Source organism: Salmo salar, chromosome 03, assembly GCF_965601325.2.
Source record: "Salmo salar chromosome 03, fSalSal1, whole genome shotgun sequence".
Taxonomy (NCBI): domain Eukaryota; kingdom Metazoa; phylum Chordata; class Actinopteri; order Salmoniformes; family Salmonidae; genus Salmo; species Salmo salar.
In genome coordinates, this window is record NC_138293.1 from 23,577,532 (window position 1) to 23,594,239 (window position 16,708).

General features: G+C 41.9%; 1 protein-coding gene across 1 annotated transcript; it reads left to right on the top strand.

Annotated features, from left to right (window-relative positions):
* Positions 1–3,754: 3,754 nt before the first annotated feature.
* LOC106599449 (deubiquitinating protein VCPIP1) lies at positions 3,755–12,810 on the top strand. Its single transcript, XM_014190685.3, has 3 exons — positions 3,755–8,326; positions 9,236–9,322; positions 9,479–12,810. The coding sequence occupies exons 1-3, from the start codon at positions 5,674–5,676 to the stop codon at positions 10,300–10,302; spliced, it is 3,564 nt and encodes a 1,187-aa protein (XP_014046160.1). The 5' UTR covers positions 3,755–5,673; the 3' UTR covers positions 10,303–12,810.
* Positions 12,811–16,708: the final 3,898 nt, after the last annotated feature.

Sequence of the window (16,708 nt, forward strand, 5' to 3'; positions counted from 1 at the left end):
ACGTTTGATAACTGTATAACTCTCTCTAGGACAAGGTGACTTTTATCAATAGAATCACCTGTATTTACCTAATATCTAATTAGTTGCTAATGTGGCTATCATGAAGAACTACAAATGCCATGATGATCTGGACGAGACTGACGAATCGAGGCAAAGGTAAGACTGGATAACTAAAGGTCATCAATGATGTCACCATTGCCCTCGATTCCAAGCAATGTTGTGATGATATTTTTATTGACTTGGCCAAAGCTTTTGATACGGTAGACCATTCCATTCTTGTGGGCCGAGGAGTAAGGAGTATTGGTGTCTCTGAGGGGTCTTTGGCCTGGATTGCTAACTTTCTCTCTCAAAGAGTGCTGTCTCAGCCACTGCCTGTCACCAAGAGAGTACCCCAAGACTCAATCCTAGGCCCCACACTCTTCTCAATTTACATCAACAACATAGCCCAAGCAGTAAAAAGCTCTCTCATCCATTTATATGCAAATGATACAGTCTCATACTCAGCTGGCCCCTCCCCGGATTTTGTGTTAAATGCTCTACAACAAAGCTTTCTTAGTGTCCAACAAGCTTTCTCTACCCTTAACCTTGTCGTGAACACCTCCAAAAAAAAAGGTCATGTGGTTTGGTAAGAAGAATGCCCCTCTCCCCACAGGTGTGATTACTACCTCTGAGGGTTTAGAGCCTGAGGTAATCACCTCATACAAGTACTTGGGAGTATGGCTAGACGGTCCACTGTCCTTCTCTCAGCACTTAACAAAGCTGCAGGCTAAAGTTAAATCTAGACTTGGTTTCCTCTATCGTAATCGCTCCTCTTTCACTCCAGCTGCCAAACTAACCCGACAATTTATAGATCGGCATTTAAGGGTGCTCTCGAGTGGCTAGATGTTCTTTACCATTCGGCCATCAGATTTGCCACCAATGCTCCTTATAGGACACATCACTGCACTCTATACTCCTCTTTAAACTGGTCATCTCTGTATACCCGTCGCAAGATGCTTATTTATAAAACTCTCTTAGGCCTCACTCCCCCCCTATCTGAGATACAGTTGATGTCAGAAGTTTACATACACCTTAGCCAAATACATTTAAACTAAGTTTTTCACAATTCCTGACATTTAATCCTAGTAAAAATTCCCTGTTTTAGGTCAGTTAGGATCACCACTTTATTTTAAGAATGTAAAATGTCAGAATAATAGTAGAGAGAATGATTTATTTCAGCTTTTATTTCTTTAATCACATTCCCAGTGGGTTAGAAATTTACATATACTCAATTAGTATTTGGTAGCATTGCCTTTAAATTGTTGGGAGAAACGTTTCGGGTAGCCTTCCACAAGCTTCCCACAATAAGTTGGGTGAATTTTGGCCCATTCCTCCTGACAGAGCTGGTGTATCTGAGTCAGGTTTGTAGGCCTCCTTGCTCGCACATGCTTTTTCAGTTCTGCCCACAAATTTTCTATGGGATTGAGGTCAGGGCTTTGTGATGGCCACTCCAATACCTTGACTTTGTTGTCCTTAGGCCATTTTGCCACAACTTTGGAAGTATGCTTGGGGTCATTGTCCATTTGGAAGACCCATTTGCGACCAAGCTTTATCTTCCTGACTGATGTCTTGAGATGTTGATTCAATATATCCACATAATTTTCCTCCTCATGTTGCCATCTATTTTGTGAAGTGCACCAGTCCCTCCTGCAGCAAAACACCCCCACAACATGATGCTGCCACCCCTGTGCTTCACGGTTGGGATGGTGTTCTTCGGCTTGCAAGCATCCCCCTTTTCCTCCAAACATAACGATAGTCATTACGGCCAAACAGTTCTATTTTTGTTTCAACAGACCAGAGGACATTTCTCCAAAAAGTACAATCTTTGTCCCCATGTGCTGTTGCAAACCATAGTCTGGCTTTTTTATGGCGGTTTTGGAGCAGTGGCTTCTTCCTTGCTGAGCGGCCTTTAAGGTTAGGTCAATATAGGACTCATTTTACTGTGGATATAGGTACTTTTGTACCTGTTTCCTCCAGCATCTTCACAAGGTTCTTTGCTGTTGTTCTGGGATTGATTTGCACTTTTCGCACCAAAGTACGTTCATCTCAAGGAGACAGAACGCGTCTCCTTCCTGAGCGGTATGACGACTGCGTGGTCCCATGGTGTTTATACTTGCGTACTATTGTTTGTACAGATGAACGTGGTACCTTCAGGCATTTGGAAATTGCTCCCAAGGATGAACCAGACTTGTGGAGGTCTACAATTTATTTTTGAGGTCTTGGCTGATCTCTTTTGATTTTCCCATGATGTCAAGCAAAGAGGCACTGCGTTTGAAGGTAGGCAAATAATCTGTCTGTAAACAAAATTACTTCTGTCATGCACACAGTAGAAGTCCTAACCGACTTGCCAAAACTATAGTTTGTTAATTAACAAGACATTTGTGGAGTGGTTGAAAAGCAAGTTTTAATGAGTCCAACCTAAGTGTATGTAAACTTCTGACTTAAACTGTATATAGCCCTCATCCTCCACATACAACACCCGTTCTTCCAGTTACATTCTGTTAAAGGTCCTCAAAGCACACACATCCCTAGGTCGCTCCTCTTTTCAGTTCGCTGCAGCTAACAAACACTCAAACTGGATAGTTTTATCTCAATTTCTTCATTCAAAAACTCAATCATGGACACTTACTGACAGTTGTGGCTGCTTTGTGTGATGTATTGTTGTCTACCTTCTTCCCTTTGTGCTGTTGTCTGTGCCCAATAATGTTTGTACCATGTTTTGTGCTGCTACCATGTTGTGTTGCTGCCATGCTATGTTGTTGTCTTAGGTCTCTCTTTATGTAGTGTTGTGTTGTCTCTCTTGTTGTGATATGTGTTTTGTCCTTTATTTATTTATTTATATTTTTTGTAATCCCAGCCCCACAGAAGGCCTTTTGCCGTTTGGTATGCCGTCATTGTAAATAATAATTTGTTCTTAACTGTCTTGACTAGTTAAATAAAGGTAAAATAAAATAAACTATCTAATGTTTGTTAAATATAGTACTGAATATACTGGCTACATTTATTTAAATGAAAATTCTGTGAAATGTCTTTCGCAAGTATTAAATTGACACAATACCTTTTAGCAAAGGTGTCAGCTAGAGACGACATGCAGGGATTTGTAGTTTTGTATGATATCTACTTTAATGCTAATTAGCATTTTAAAATCTGAGCCAAAGATATTTACGCGGTTATCAAAATGTTACACCAGGGTAAGCCTACATGAAACACAGCCCTTATTTTAAGTGTTTCTAAAATCCCCTATGGAAAAATGAATGGTGGAAAAACTATTGGAACCATTTCTCTATTTGACTGCTAGGTTTTATGGGTATTATGACACTTCCACTGTTGGGCTCTATGGGAGTTGTTGTCCACAAAGCGGTATGAGGGTTGTTGACTTCAACCACTGGTATTCAATGGAGAGAGATGCTGTCATATAAATAAGAATGAATAGTGACTCTAGCAATTTGACTGGTAAACTCATGGGTACACTCACAATGGCTGTTTGGTATTGTGATGTAATGTAGAATGTTAATTCAAATTATGCTAGCTGATGTGTCTCATGCAATGGAATGCCATTTTTGTAATGTCATTTGAGTTGATTTAACTTCCTGCTTTGTTCCTATGGGTACACTTGCAATGGCTGCCAGTCCACCCATTATGCAGTCATTTACTTGAATAGGGAAGTCCGTTCTATTCATTCTCATTTCTATGGACGCTGTGCTACTCATAGAAATAAGAATGAATAGAACGTGCTTGGAAGCTCTAACTCTGGCAATTAACCGGTAAACTCGCAATGGCTGCAATAATCAACTGATGCTGGATTGCCATGGTAATGTGGAATGTTCATTCAAATGATGCGGCTCATGCAATGGAATGTATTTTTTGTAAACTCAGTCGAGTTGACCTTCGTAAATTCCCTCTGGCTATCTACTCCGATTACAGAGCACTCTCGCCTGAGTGTGCCAGAGCGCAGAATAATCGATGAATTTACGAACGCTCAACACCAGTTGAAAAAAGCGTAATTAAATTGTTGCCAGCAGCACAGTTAGTCACGAACGCTCTGGATAACATGAAAACAGCCTAACCAGCTCTGCTAGGTAGGGCGAGTAAAATGATCAGAGTGAGGTGTCTGGATGTAACTAGCCAATTAGCTTGGGTGCCGTTGTGAGGTCAGAACGCTTGGATCAACCCACTCCTCGGCCACAGCGTCCTGTGTGCGCTCCGAGAGCGACACGCTCTGAATTTACGAACGCCCAGCTCTGGCACTCCATATTTAATTTATAAAAACACCCTCAACAAAGCACAGGACAGATTGAAGGGTACACGTACTGCTTTTACTTCTTGGCATGGGTACGCTCAAAATGGCTGCCAGTCCACCCATTATGCCATCATTGACTTGAATGGACACGCCCTTTATATGAATTCTTATTTCTATGACGCTACTAGCCTCATGACTCCCGAGTGGCGCAGCGGTCTAAGGCACTGTATATCAGTCACTACAGACCATGGTTCGATTCCAGGGTGTATCACAACCGGCCGTGATTGGGAGTCCCATAGGGCGGTGCACAATTGACCCAGACAATTGTAAATTCGGAGCGTGTCGCTCTCGGTTTGGTCGGAGTACACTGTCATTGACTTTACAAAAACTTGCGTGGTGGGCGAAACAACGAAAAAATGCCACCTGCTGGAGGGAGACAAGATTTTCCGCCTCTTTCCTCCTCTTCCTCTCTGAACAGAAACGTAACAAAACCAAAATACATCATGGTACTTGTAGTCAATTTGAAGGTAAATACACAACTCATTTATGAAACGTTATTGAAGCAGGCATAGTTACGCAATAAGATTGACGCAATAATATAAGATCTTGCTTAGTATTGTTAAATTATGGTATGCAGTGGCTGAAAGAGTACTCAATTGTCATACTTGAGTAAAAGTAAAGATACCTTAATAGAAAATGAGTCAAGTGAAAGTCATCCAGTAAAATATTACTTGAGTAAAAGTCTAAAAGTATTTGGTTTTAAATATACTTAAGTATCAAAAGTAAATGGAATTGCTAAAATGTACTTAAGTATTGAAAGTAAAAGTATACATTTCAAATTCCATATATTAAGCAAACCAGATGGCTCAATTTTATTTTTTATTGACTGATAGCCAGGGGCACACTCCAACACTCATACATAATTTACAAATAAAGCATTTGTGATTAGTGAGTCCACCATATCAGAGGCAGTAGGGATGATCAGGGATGTTCTCTTGATAAGTTTGTGAATTGGAAAGGTTTCCTGTCAAAATGTAACAAGTACTTTTGGGTGTCATGGAAAATGTATGGAGTAAAAAGTACATTATTTTCTTTAGGAATGTAGTGAAGTAAAAGTTGCCAGAAATATAAATACCCCCAAAAACTACTTAAGTAGTACTTTATTTTTACAGAAACTCTTAACGCACCAAAGCGCAGTTTAGAAAACTACATGTACCACAATCCATTGCAAACTAGGTTTCGCAACAGAAAAAAACAACCGCTTCCGTGTTGTTATTCTGGCAAATAGCTAGCTTGTAATACGTGAGACAAAGCGCAATTGCTAGCCAGTTAATTTGGGATTTAACCATAATGGTTTTATAAGATCAATACCTAGTGTAGTTTTATTCGCCAGAATGTCGTTGCTACAAGGCTCAAAGAAAAAGGACAAGCGTATTTTGTCCGGTACCTGCCCAGACCCGAAATGCCAGGCGAGGCTATTCTTCCCTGCTTACGGCTCGATCAGCATTGAATGCACTGAATGTGGCCAACGCCACGAACAGAATAATCTTTTAAACGTGGAAGAAGTAACTGATCCAGATGTTGTACTGCACAATTTGTTAAGAAATGCCCTACTCGGTGTCACTGGAGCCCCAAAGAAGGGAACCGAGCTGGTGAAAGTGATGGGGCTTTCCAACTACCATTGCAAGCTCCTCTCTCCTATTCTCACAAGGTATGGAATGGATAAGCAGACGGGAAAAGCGAAATTGCTGAGGGAAATGAATCAAGGAGAGATGTTCGACTGCTCACTTCTAGGTGATCGGGCGTTTCTAATCGAACATGAGCATGTATCTACAGTTGGCTATGGCAAGGACAGATCCGGGAGCCTGATATACCTTCACGACACTTTGGAGGAGATTAAGAAAGCTAACAGCAACAAAGAATGCATAATTCCTGTTCATGTGGATGGTGATGGACATTGCCTTGTTCATGCTGTGTCCAGGGCCCTGGTAGGCAGAGAACTGTTCTGGCATGCCTTAAGAGAGAATTTGAAACAGAATTTCAAGCAAAATCTGGATCGCTACAAGGCACTTTTTCAGGATTTTATTGATGCAGCTGAATGGGAGGACATCATCAACGAATGTGACCCCCTTTTTATCCCACCGGAGGGTGTGCCACTGGGACTTCGAAACATTCACATATTTGGCTTGGCTAATGTGCTGCACCGCCCCATAATCTTGTTAGATTCACTAAGTGGAATGAGGAGCTCTGGGGATTACTCTGCAACTTTTCTCCCTGGGCTTGTACCGGAAGAGCAGTGCAAGGGAAAAGATGGGAAGTTCAACAAGCCTATATGCATCGCCTGGAGTAGCTCTGGGCGTAACCACTACATCCCTCTTGTCGGAATAAAAAACACCCTCCTCCCCAAGCTTCCGCCGAGGCTTCTCCCCAAAGCTTGGGGGGTCCCGCAGGAGCTCATCAAGAAGTACATTAATTTGGAGCAAGACGGAAGCTGCGTCATCGCGGGAGACAGGAGCTTACAAGACAAGTATGTGATGAGACTGGTCAATGCCATGGAGGAGATCTTCATGGAGAAGCATGGAATCCACCCCTCCCTGGTGGCAGACGTGCATCAGTACGTTTACAGACGGACCGGTATGATCGGCGTCCAACCCGAAGAGGTGACGGAGGCTGCCAAGAAATCAGTCATGGAAAACCGGCTACATCGCTGTCTGATCTGCAATGCACTCTCTGAGCTTCATGTTCTACCTGAGTGGCTGGCTCCAGGTGGTAAGCTCTACAACCTGGCTAAATCCACCCACGGGCAGCTCAGACCCGACAAGAACTACAGCTTTCCGTTGAACAATGTGGTCTGCTCTTACGACCCCGAGAAAGACATCCTCATTCCTGACTACAAACTGAGCACCTTGAACACCTGCAACTGGTGCCACGGCACCTCAGTGCGCCACATCCATGGCAACGGCTCTGTGGTGTACTTGGATGGAGACAGAACCAACACCCGCTCCCAGGGGGGGAAGTGCGGCTGCGGCTTCAAGCACTACTGGGAGGGAAAGGAGTACGACAATCTGCCAGAGGCTTTCCCCATCACTCTGGAGTGGGGTGGGCGTGTCGTGAGGGAGACAGTGTACTGGTTTCAGTATGAGGTTGAGGTGACCCTGAACAGCAACGTCTATGATGTTGCCATGAAACTGGTTACCAAGCATTTCCCTGGGGAGTTTGGGAGTGAGCTCCTAGTGCAGAAAGTAGTGAACACCATTTTGCATCACACTGCCAAAAAGAACCCAGATGAGTATAACCCAGTCTCCATTGATGGTGCGCATGCTCAGAGACTCACAGATGTGGTGGAAACCCAGCAGGCTGTTGACACACAGCCACCGACTAAGATCATACTAACTGGGCAGAAATCAAAGACCATTCATAAAGAGGAGCTGACCATGAGTAAAGCAGAGCGGAGCCTTCAGCAGAGCATCAGTGAACAGGCCCTAGTGACCCAGAAAAGGAGGACAGATCGACTGAAGCAGGAGCAGAAGGGAGTCCAGGGACATGGGCGGCCGTCCTCTCCGAGTGCTGCTCAGGAACCTTCCTCCTCCGCCCCAGCCACGCCCACCAAATCTTCCACTTCCAGTAAGGAGAAGAAGATCCGTGTCACCACTAGCGACGGGCGGCAGGCCATGCTCACTCTACAGGCTCAAACCACCTTCTCTGAGCTCCAGAGGAGCATTGCGAACGAGTTCATTGTGTCTCCAGCCCAGCAATGTATTCGACATGGGTTTCCTCCCAAAGAACTTTTTCCTCCCAAGGATGGAGAGGAGAATGAGCCGGTGGCTCTCCAACATGGGGACAGGGTGACTGTGGAGATCCTGAGAGGTCCAGAGGATCACAAGGTTTCCGCCCCAAGTGCTTCCAGTTCCCATTCAAACCTGCATTCCCTCCACTCTGTGAAGAGTGATGATCCAGTGACTTCCAGCAGAATGAATACTAGCAGAGAGCTGCAGGAGAACATTGACCTTGAGATGTCCTCCCTCTGTCTCCTAGCAACCTTAATGGGTAAGCAAGGGGAAGGGTGGGAAAATAGTTTCTTATTAAAATCTTTAGGAATCTTTATCTTTACTTTATATCATTATTTACTGTTAAAAAAAGACAATCTAGCAACACGTCACTTACCTGTTTGAGTTATGCAGAACACTGCTGTGATGTCATTACAAAAAGTAAAAAATGACTTGCTGTAGAGGGAGAACCAGTTTGTTGATTCACCTTTAAGACTATAGTACCAGGCATGCCTTCTTAGATCATCCCTTCAGTAAATATAAGGCTAGAAACAGAATGTGATGGGTGTGATTGTGAGAGGCTAGTAACTGATAGGCCTATAGGCTTTACAGATGGTAGCTTTACACAGCATACGGGCATGCTGTTCTTGGATTGGTTACAAGAAGCAGGATGAATGATAGTGCTACAGGTATTGAGTGACTGGTGGGATGGATCAACCAGGGATGGATCAAGGCCTAATCTTTGGGGATAATGCCTTTTTTCCACTTAAAATAATTATAATCTATTCAAGTGCTTTTTCTGTACATAAGCGACGTGGCTTTTCGAATTCATTGAAACGCATGCAGCAGTCTCGGAGAGGGCAGACTGTATGAAAGTGCTGATGTGGTCATCTCCACTCCTTCACCTTACAACAGAGTCTGAGTTCCAGTCTCTGGACACTCTTCAGCCTTCACCGTCTTACTAGCATATTGCCATGCAATCTTATCTGGCCTGTAATATTACGGCCAGTAATGTAAGTTGGAATAGAAGCCTTGGTAATTGCAAAGGGTGGCAAGGCAAATGACAAGGCAACCTATTTTAACTACAGAATTTGGATTTTTATCTGAGGAAAACCACATGATGGCATGTATTCTATTAATTTCTATTCTATTTCACATACTAATTGCAGTATTTTTCATTCCTACGCAGGAGAAGATGTCTGGTCATATGCAAAAAAACTGCCTCACTTATTCCAGCAAGGTGGAGTTTTCTTCAACATTGTGAAGAAAGATATGGGTATGTAAACATGTTTTCTGTTATTGTGCTCTTTGCAATTTGCATAACTTAAAGGACAACTACAGTATTTTTTTTGTTTTTATGTTCAACTTTTGCATGTGATATGTACTGATCTGTGTTCATGACTACCTTTAATGGCTCTTGTCTCGTCTGCAGGCCTGATGGATGGCAAGCACTGCACCCTCCCACACTTGACTGGAAAGACGTTTGTGTACAACGCAGCAGAGGAGTGTCTGGAGCTGTGTGTGGATGCGGCGGGACACTTCCCCGTGGGCCCTGACGTGGAGGACCTTGTCAAGGAGGCCCTGGTGCAGCTCCGCTCCGAGGCTGCCTCCAGGAGTCGGGAGGGAAGCCCCTCTCACAGCCTGCTGAGGCTCGGAAGTGGAGGTGTGGTGCGCAAGAAGGAGCAGCTCCAGAGTGTCAACGCCTTCCAGGGTAAGGGCCACTCCCTGGGCAGCGCCCCAGGCGGCTCTCCCCCTGAACACAAGCCCATCACCCGCCAGCACAGCAGCGGGGTGGACCTGAGCGCCAGCGTCTCGAAGGGACCCGACCTCTCTGACATCTCAGAAGATGCAACCAAGGAGCTGGTGCGCATGGCTCCTGGTTTCATCACCATGAAAGACAGCCGACACCTAGACCCTAGTATGATCGAAGAACAGAGGAAAAAACTACAGGAGATGGTCTCATCCATCCAAGCCTCCATGGACAGGCACCTGAGGGAGCAGAGCAATGCAGGGGCAGGCACTGGGGGCCCTGCAGAGAGGACAAGTGGGGCTAAGATGAGTGCTTCCCAATCTGCCCCAGGGGTAGGTGACCAGGAAGCCTCTTCTATGGACGTATCTACTCCTGGTGCTCATGGCACACCAGTGAAGGAAGGGAATAAGCCTGATGGAAAGGATGCAGGGTCAGAGGAGTTGGAGGAAATGGATAGCCAGGATGCAGAGCATACCAACGCCCTGGAGCCGATGGATCATTCCTGATGGGAAAAGGGCCCAGTCCTATAGTTTTCTCACTCATGATCAGTCACACCTCTGTCTGGTTGACATTAGTATGTGAATGCTTCAGGTTGTATCAAAGCTTTGGTATTCATTGTGTTTTGTTGTCTTTACTGCATGATTGCCAGAGGTTGACCGTTACTGCCTTTGGTGACAGACTAATGTTATTATACAGAAACATGCACCAAGCTCCAAGGAGCAAAGCTGGTTCTAATGCGTGAAATGCATTCCTGTAGATACCCTCCATGTCTTAAGACAAGAGGTAGTAGAACAGCTTGAGCTGATGAGATCCCATCCCACGCCAGTATTGTAATGTCTGCAAACATCTGCTTCAGCAAAGTGCACACTGTAAATGTAACGAGTACCATCATCACATTTTCTGATTTACCAACATATTTGCTATAAACAACAGTGACATTTTCCAAATGTAGTTTTTTTTTCTTGAACTTTGCTCTCCATGTGAATGTTTGCTGTCTTAATTCCTGAAGGAAGGCGTCACATGCCCTTATGATAAGCATATGCATCGACTGACATTTGTTGTCGGAAAACCCTGTGATCTTTTTTAGTTTGTATATGGGCCATTTTATAAGAATTTAAAGATTCTGTTTAAAATGATCATTTAAATGTGAGTGCCATTTGAAAGAAAGTGTTGCAGTGTTCTGAAAATAACCAATTGATTGGTGGAATTTAGAGATTGACATTGAAGTGTGCACTGTTTGGGGGAAAATACCTGTTGATTCTTTTGGGTTCAAGGCTACTTACTGATGTTTGAAGAGCAATTTATGTTACTTTTGAGATTTCTCATAAAACCCAAACGAGTGGCCCAAGTTAAGTGTGCTGCGCAAATGCTGAACTACTTGATGTGGTGCTGTATTCTGTTGGAAGGACCGGCATAACATACTACACACACCTGGGAGTATATTCCATTACTTGTATGCAATTTCCTTTAGTGAAAGATGGAATGCAGCGCAGGATTATTATTTTTTTGAAATACTTTAGAATTGCGTAAGACTTGATTTGTGAATTTTCCAGATTTACAGATGATCTTTTTAGGAATGATAAATCAATTCAAGAATAGCGGATAATTCTTTTTCCATGAACTGCCTGCAGTTTTTGTTGTTTTGTAAACATGCAATGCTGGCATTTTATTATTCAATCTAATACATTTATGTTTGCACTTGAATGTTGTTATGCAGGGGTGTGTTGATCCCTGTAGGCTCCCTTTAGTGTTCTTACCATTCATTAGGATATAAACTTGGGATGAACCAACCATAGAAATATAGTTATTCATTCTAATTTAATGGAAACCACAATTAGCTGGTATTACTAAGAATTGTACTGTATGTCTAGTTACTTTATGGCTATTCAGCTCTAGAATTTCAACAGAACATCCACAATTTGAATTACTCAAAGAGAACTTGAACAATGGGATATTTTTAAGTGCTGTGAACATTTCTGTTGCCGATTGTGACATGAGATGTCGGATCTTTTGGTGCAGAATGTGACGTATGCCTTGAGAAATCCTTGAAAGAGATATCATGGAGGTTGTACATTTTGATATCTCGTAAACAAAGTACTACATCTCTCAGTGGTGTGAAGTATATTTCCAATTGGTTGTTCAGCCAATCCAGTTGATTGTAAACTTATAGACAAACCGTGTAGTACCATGTTGCATTCAGATCAGTTTTGTGGCATTCAATTCCTCTCGCGACATTATAAAATTAAACTTTTGGTTTGTTTGTTGGAATTTCAACCAAAAAGTGAGTTGGTGTTTTATAGGCCCTCACATTGAAAGGCAGAGGCCTCACTGTTAACTAATTTAAGTCGCCATTGAGATAAAGGCATTATGGGCCACATTGAGTTTACACTTTTGTTGCCAACCCAGATTTTGGAGTATTCCAAATCACCTTGTTGTTCTAGAATGACATGGTAACTTTGGATGCTGCCATTATCAGCTTATGGCCTTAAATCCTTCAGTCTTACTGAGTCTTGGCCTGACTTCTGGACAAGGTTTCTTATTATGGCAAAAAGCAGTTATATTTGTACCTGCCTAAAAAAAAAAAAACATTAATTGCAGGTCATTTTTTAAAGAGCTCCACAGCTTTTCTTTCTAGTGAACAAAATGTAAAACTTAGCACTTTCAGAAAAATAGGGAATATTAGAATAAAACATATACTAGATATACTCAAATATAGATATTGTCAGTCCAAGGAAACATTTAAAGGAAATATTAAACTCAGACAACACTGTTTTGACAAACTTGAAGTTTGTTTCTTTGTGACTGCTGTACTAATTATATGTATTGTAAGCCAGTTGTATTATAATAGTATATATTGTAGTATACTTTGATCTGTACAGAAACTCAAGTTCTTTCATTTTTTGTTAACTTTTTTTCTTGTTTGCTAATAAAAGATTGAAGATACCATGGCTACAACATTGCTGTTTGCATGTGTGATGACTTTTCAACCAAACAATAAAGTAATTTCTTCACAATTTTGTATTGTGGTCACTAATACTTCCTTAACTACTTGCCTTTGAATTCACTTACAATTATTATTATTTTTAAATCAATCATGTAGACCCACTTGATCAATAGCATACGTTTGATCCCATCTTGAAGTTCTCTTATCAAAAGTTTGCTGCCCTGTCAATTCAAATTTGATTTGTCATGTGCACACGATACAACAGGTGTAAACAGTACAGTGAAATAAATGCTTACTTACAAGCTCTTCCTCAACAAAGCAGTGTTCAATATCAAAGGTAAAGAAATAGAACATTCTAGGTGAGATAAAATTAAAAAACAATGTATGCTATATACAAGGCCAGTACCATATCAATGTGCAGGGATATAGTGGTAGTTCAGGTAGATATGTACATGTAGGCAGGGGTAAAAGTGACTGGGCAGCAGGGTAAATAACAACAAATAGTAGCAGCAGGGCAGGGTTGTCAGTGTAAGTGTGCGCTGTCTGTTGTCTACTTGACGGGTATATCTTAATTTTACCAGGGATGGGTCATTGCATTGTGGCGTACAGACATGAATGTGACAGAATATATATTAGACTCATGACAGGCAATTATGAATTCAAGGGTCTCTGTTATCTGTCGTCCACCAGATGGTAGTATTGCATCAACTTTCAAATATCAGAAACATTCCACGTTCCATCTATCCCTTGTCATAATGTAATTGTAAGATCTTCATGAATGACTTGGTGACCAACAGCTCAGTTAAAAATACAGGTGTTGTCGTGGGCTTTGTAAAATACCTGGCTGCCTGAAAATGATTTTGATATATTTGACAATGGGAAGAGAGTCTTTGTGGGGCTGCGGATCCAAGCACCTCTCTTGAAGGGGGTGACATCATGACCACGTTACATCTACATTAGCTTTGAATGGACTGATCATGTCAACATCATACTTTCAAAATCTTAGCTAGCAAGCTAGCAGTCATCATGAATCAAGTCAACAATCTACTGGCAAATCCTTTTAAATCCTTGTCATATGAAGATACATTTTTTTTAACCTTTATTTAACTAGGGAAGTCAGTTAAGAACAAATTCCTATTTACAATGACGGCCTACACCGGCCAAACCCAGACGACGCTGGGCCATTTGTTTGCCGCCCTATGGGATTCTCAATCACGGCTGGTTGTGATACAGCCTGGATTCAAACCAGGGTGTCTATAGTTACACCTCTAGCACTGAGATGCAGTGCCTTAGACCGCTGCGCCACTCGGGAGCCTAAAATCCTGAGAATGCCAGACTTTGATGACAGAGTTTGATGACACCTTCCTGTTCAAGTGAGCACAGCACAAGGCGAGTCCAAAAGTGTCTCGTATGCTACTGCATAAATGATTTAATATGCCAGGGAGATATGTATACTGTAGCTAAGAAAGTAATGCTAAGTGTATGTTGTGTAGTATGCTGTTACTAGCCCGTGTGCCTCTCCCTAATAATTTGGTCCATTTTCCCCTCATAATTTAGCCTACTGGTATGACTTGGTGGTGCACATGTAGCCTATAGCCTGTTTTAGAAAAATGTAATCATTTAATATTGTAAGAGCTTTTATTGTCTGCTTATATGCCCCCTTTATTTATCGTACGGTTCTGACATGGTGTACAGGGAGAATACTGTCAGAATATCCCATGTTCTGAATTCTGTCGCTGTACATTTCAAAAGTGCTGAACAAATAGTTATATTGACTACATCTGTCCTAGCTCGCTCAGTAATGTCTTAATCGAAATTACAGATTGCCTCTTATCTGCTCGTCATCCCCTTATGCCATAGTTTGTACATCTCAATTGTCAATAGAAACCAGATTTGTTTAAGCAAGTCAGCCATACCAGCTGTTTTGCTGCCAGACAAGGCTCTGATGATAGCCAGGTGTAACAGTGGTAAGGGACTGTTGGGACATCATTATGTCATGTTGGGACAGCTTTATGTAGGCCCTAACAGTTTGTCGGCACCGTTTGTCACCCTTATAGTGCAATTAATGTATTGTTTAGTGTTGTGTTGTGTAGTGGCTTTGTTGGAATGCATCAAAAATATTTTCTCCCAATCTTTGCTACTACTGCATCAATATGTTTTGACCATGACAATTTAAAATCTCGGGTTACTCCAAGCAGTTTAGTCATCTCAACTTGCTCAATTTCAACATTATTTATTACAAGATTTAGTTGAGGTTTAGGGTTTAGTGAGTGTTTTGTTCCAAATACAATGCTTTTAGTTTTAGAAATATTTAGGGTTAACTTATTCCTTGCCACTCACTCTGAAACTAACTGCAGCTTTTTGTTGAGTGTTGCAGTCATTTCAGTCGCTGTAGTAGCTGACGTGTATAGTATTGAGTCATCCGCATACATAGTGTAACGATCGTCAAAAGGAGTAGACCGAGGTGCAGCGTGGTAAGTGTTCATCTTGAATGTATTTTAAATCAGAACACTTAAACAAAATAATAAGCAATGGAAAAACGACCGTCACGTCTTGCAGGCTTTACAAAGCAGTACAAAAATAAGATCCCACAACTCAAGGAGGGAAAAGGGCTGCCTAAGTATGGTTCCCAATCAGAGACAACGATAGGCAGCTGCCTCTGATTGGAAACCATACCTGGCCAAAACATAGAAATAAAAAACATAGAATGCCCACCCCACACCCTGACCTAACAACATAGAGAAATAAACCGTCTCTCTCAGGTCAGGGCGTGACACATAGACACTCTGGCTTTACTCAAAGTCAGTAGCATGTCATTAGTAAAAATTTAAAAAAGCAAGGGGCCTAAACAGCTACCCTGGGGAATTCCTGATTCTGGATTATATTTGAGAGGCTTCCATTAAAGAACACCCTCTGTGTTCTGTTAGACAAGTAACTCTTTATCCACATTATAGCAGGGGGTGTAAAGCCATAACACATAAGTTCTTCCAGCAGTAGACTATGATCGATAATGTCAAAAGCTGCACTGAAGTCTAACAAGACTACAATCATTTTATCATCAATTTCTCTCAGCCAATCATCAGTCATTTGTGTAAGTACTGTGCTTGTTGAGTGTCCTTCCCTATTAGCATGCTGAAATGTTGTTGTCAATTTGTTTACTGTGAAATAGCATTGTATCTGGTCAAACACAATTTTTCCCAGAAGTTTACTAAGGGTTGGTAACAGGCTGATTGGTCGGCTATTTGAGCAGTAAAGTGGGCTTTACTATTCTTGGGTAGTGGAATGACTTTAGTTTCCCTACAGGCCTGAGGGCACACGCTCTCTAGTAGGCTTAAATTGAAGATGTGGCAATATCGTCTGCTATTATCCTCAGTGATTTTACGTCCAGATTGTCAGACCCCGGTGGCTTGTCACAATAATTTTTTCACCTCTTCCACACTGACTTTACAGAATTCAAATGTACAATTCTTGTCTTTCATAATTTGGTCCGATATACTTGGATGTGTAGTGTCAGCGGTTGTTGCTGGCATGTCATCCCTAAGTTTGCTTATCTTGCCAATGAAAAAGTCATTAAAGTAGTTTGCAATATGAGTGGGCTTTGTGATGAATGAGCTATCTGATTCAATGAATGAAGGAGCTGAGTTGGCTTTTTCCCCAAAAATTTCATTTAAGGTGCCCCAAAGCTTTTTACTATCATTCTTTAAATAATTTGTCTTTGTTTCATAGTGTTGTTTCTTTTTCTTTAGTTTAGTCACATGATTTCTTAATTTGCAGTACGTTGCCAATCCGTTGGGCTGACAAACTTATTTGCCATAACTTTTGCCTCATCCCTCTCAACCATACAATTTCTCAATTCCTCATCAATCCAAGGGGATTTAACAGTTTTTACAGTCATTTTCTTAATGGGTGCGTGGTTATTAGTAACTGGAATAAGTCATTTCATAAATGCGTCAAGTGCAGCGCCTGGT

What these genes read in the sequence shown, in the direction of transcription:
- LOC106599449 (XM_014190685.3), top strand. Translation starts at nt 5,674, where the DNA reads ATGTCGTTGCTACAAGGCTCAAAGAAAAAGGACAAGCGTATTTTGTCC. An exon ending in TCTCCTAGCAACCTTAATGG is followed by an intron (nt 8,327 to 9,235) that starts GTAAGCAAGGGG and finishes ATTCCTACGCAG; the next exon opens with GAGAAGATGTCTGGTCATAT. An exon ending in CATTGTGAAGAAAGATATGG is followed by an intron (nt 9,323 to 9,478) that starts GTATGTAAACAT and finishes TCTCGTCTGCAG; the next exon opens with GCCTGATGGATGGCAAGCAC.